Source organism: Orycteropus afer, unplaced genomic scaffold (genome assembly GCF_000298275.1).
Source record: "Orycteropus afer afer isolate SDZICR_OR568_19922 unplaced genomic scaffold, OryAfe1.0 scaffold00273, whole genome shotgun sequence".
Lineage (NCBI taxonomy): Eukaryota > Metazoa > Chordata > Mammalia > Tubulidentata > Orycteropodidae > Orycteropus > Orycteropus afer.
In genome coordinates, this window is record NW_006921860.1 from 1684639 (window position 1) to 1685497 (window position 859).

At 50.5% G+C, this 859-nt stretch overlaps 1 protein-coding gene across 1 annotated transcript in view; it reads left to right on the top strand.

Moving 5' to 3' along the window:
- The window catches only part of AFDN (afadin, adherens junction formation factor), a 137602-nt gene that overhangs the window by 55644 nt on the left and 81099 nt on the right, over positions 1 to 859 (top strand). Inside the window, exons 8-9 of the mRNA XM_042782258.1 lie at positions 23 to 117; positions 777 to 852. Coding sequence (XP_042638192.1) covers positions 23 to 117; positions 777 to 852 — 171 coding nt within the window. The remainder of the gene's footprint in view (positions 1 to 22; positions 118 to 776; positions 853 to 859) is intronic.

Genomic DNA, 859 nt, shown 5'->3' on the forward strand with positions numbered 1-859 from the left:
CCTCCTTTTCCTCTTCTCACAGATGGCTCTGACTCCAGAGATAAGCCAAAGCTCTACCGCCTGCAGCTGAGCATCACCGAGGTGGGCACAGAAAAGCGTGACGACAGCTCAATCCAGGTGAGCGTCACCGAGATGGGGACAGAAGAGTGATAGCTTGGTCCAGGGGAGCATTACAGAGGACGCCATGACGGCCAGAAGCCTGCCGGTCATTCGGTCTGACTCTCAGGATCATAGGACTTGGGGAAGTGTCAGTTGACTGTGTCCCAGCCACTGGAAACTGACTGTACTGCTCTCTCGAGTGAGGGGCAGAGTCTCACGTCCTGCAGGTGAAGCTCCCAGTCCTCTGCCCTGAGCTGGGGGGTTGCAGTTAGACTGGGTCCGCTTGCTACAAGGGTCCCACACCCTGAGTGGCTGGGTGTCAGTCAGCAGCCTTCCTTCATTCTTGGCCCAGCAGTGGATCAGATTGGGCTGTTGAGGCCTGCAGATGTATAGATCACCCATCAACTGACAAAAAAGTGTTTGTGAAGGTGCTTTGTAACAGAAAGTTGAAATACACCTTAAAGCAAGTCACTGGATGATAAAAACAATGTCAGTTAATTTGACACGATTTTGATAGTGTTTAATTATTTTGATTGGGGAAAAGCGCACACATATACAAAGGCACTGAAGCCCCAGTGTTTATTGGATTATACTTGTCATAAAAGGGGAACTGGCAGGTGTAAAATTCCGTGTTTAAAGATTATGCACTTGAGGGTGGATGTCTGATTTCTTTTCAGCTGTTTGGCCCTGGAATCCAGCCCCACCACTGCGACCTCACGAACATGGATGGCGTTGTGACTGTGACCCCGCGCAGCATGGA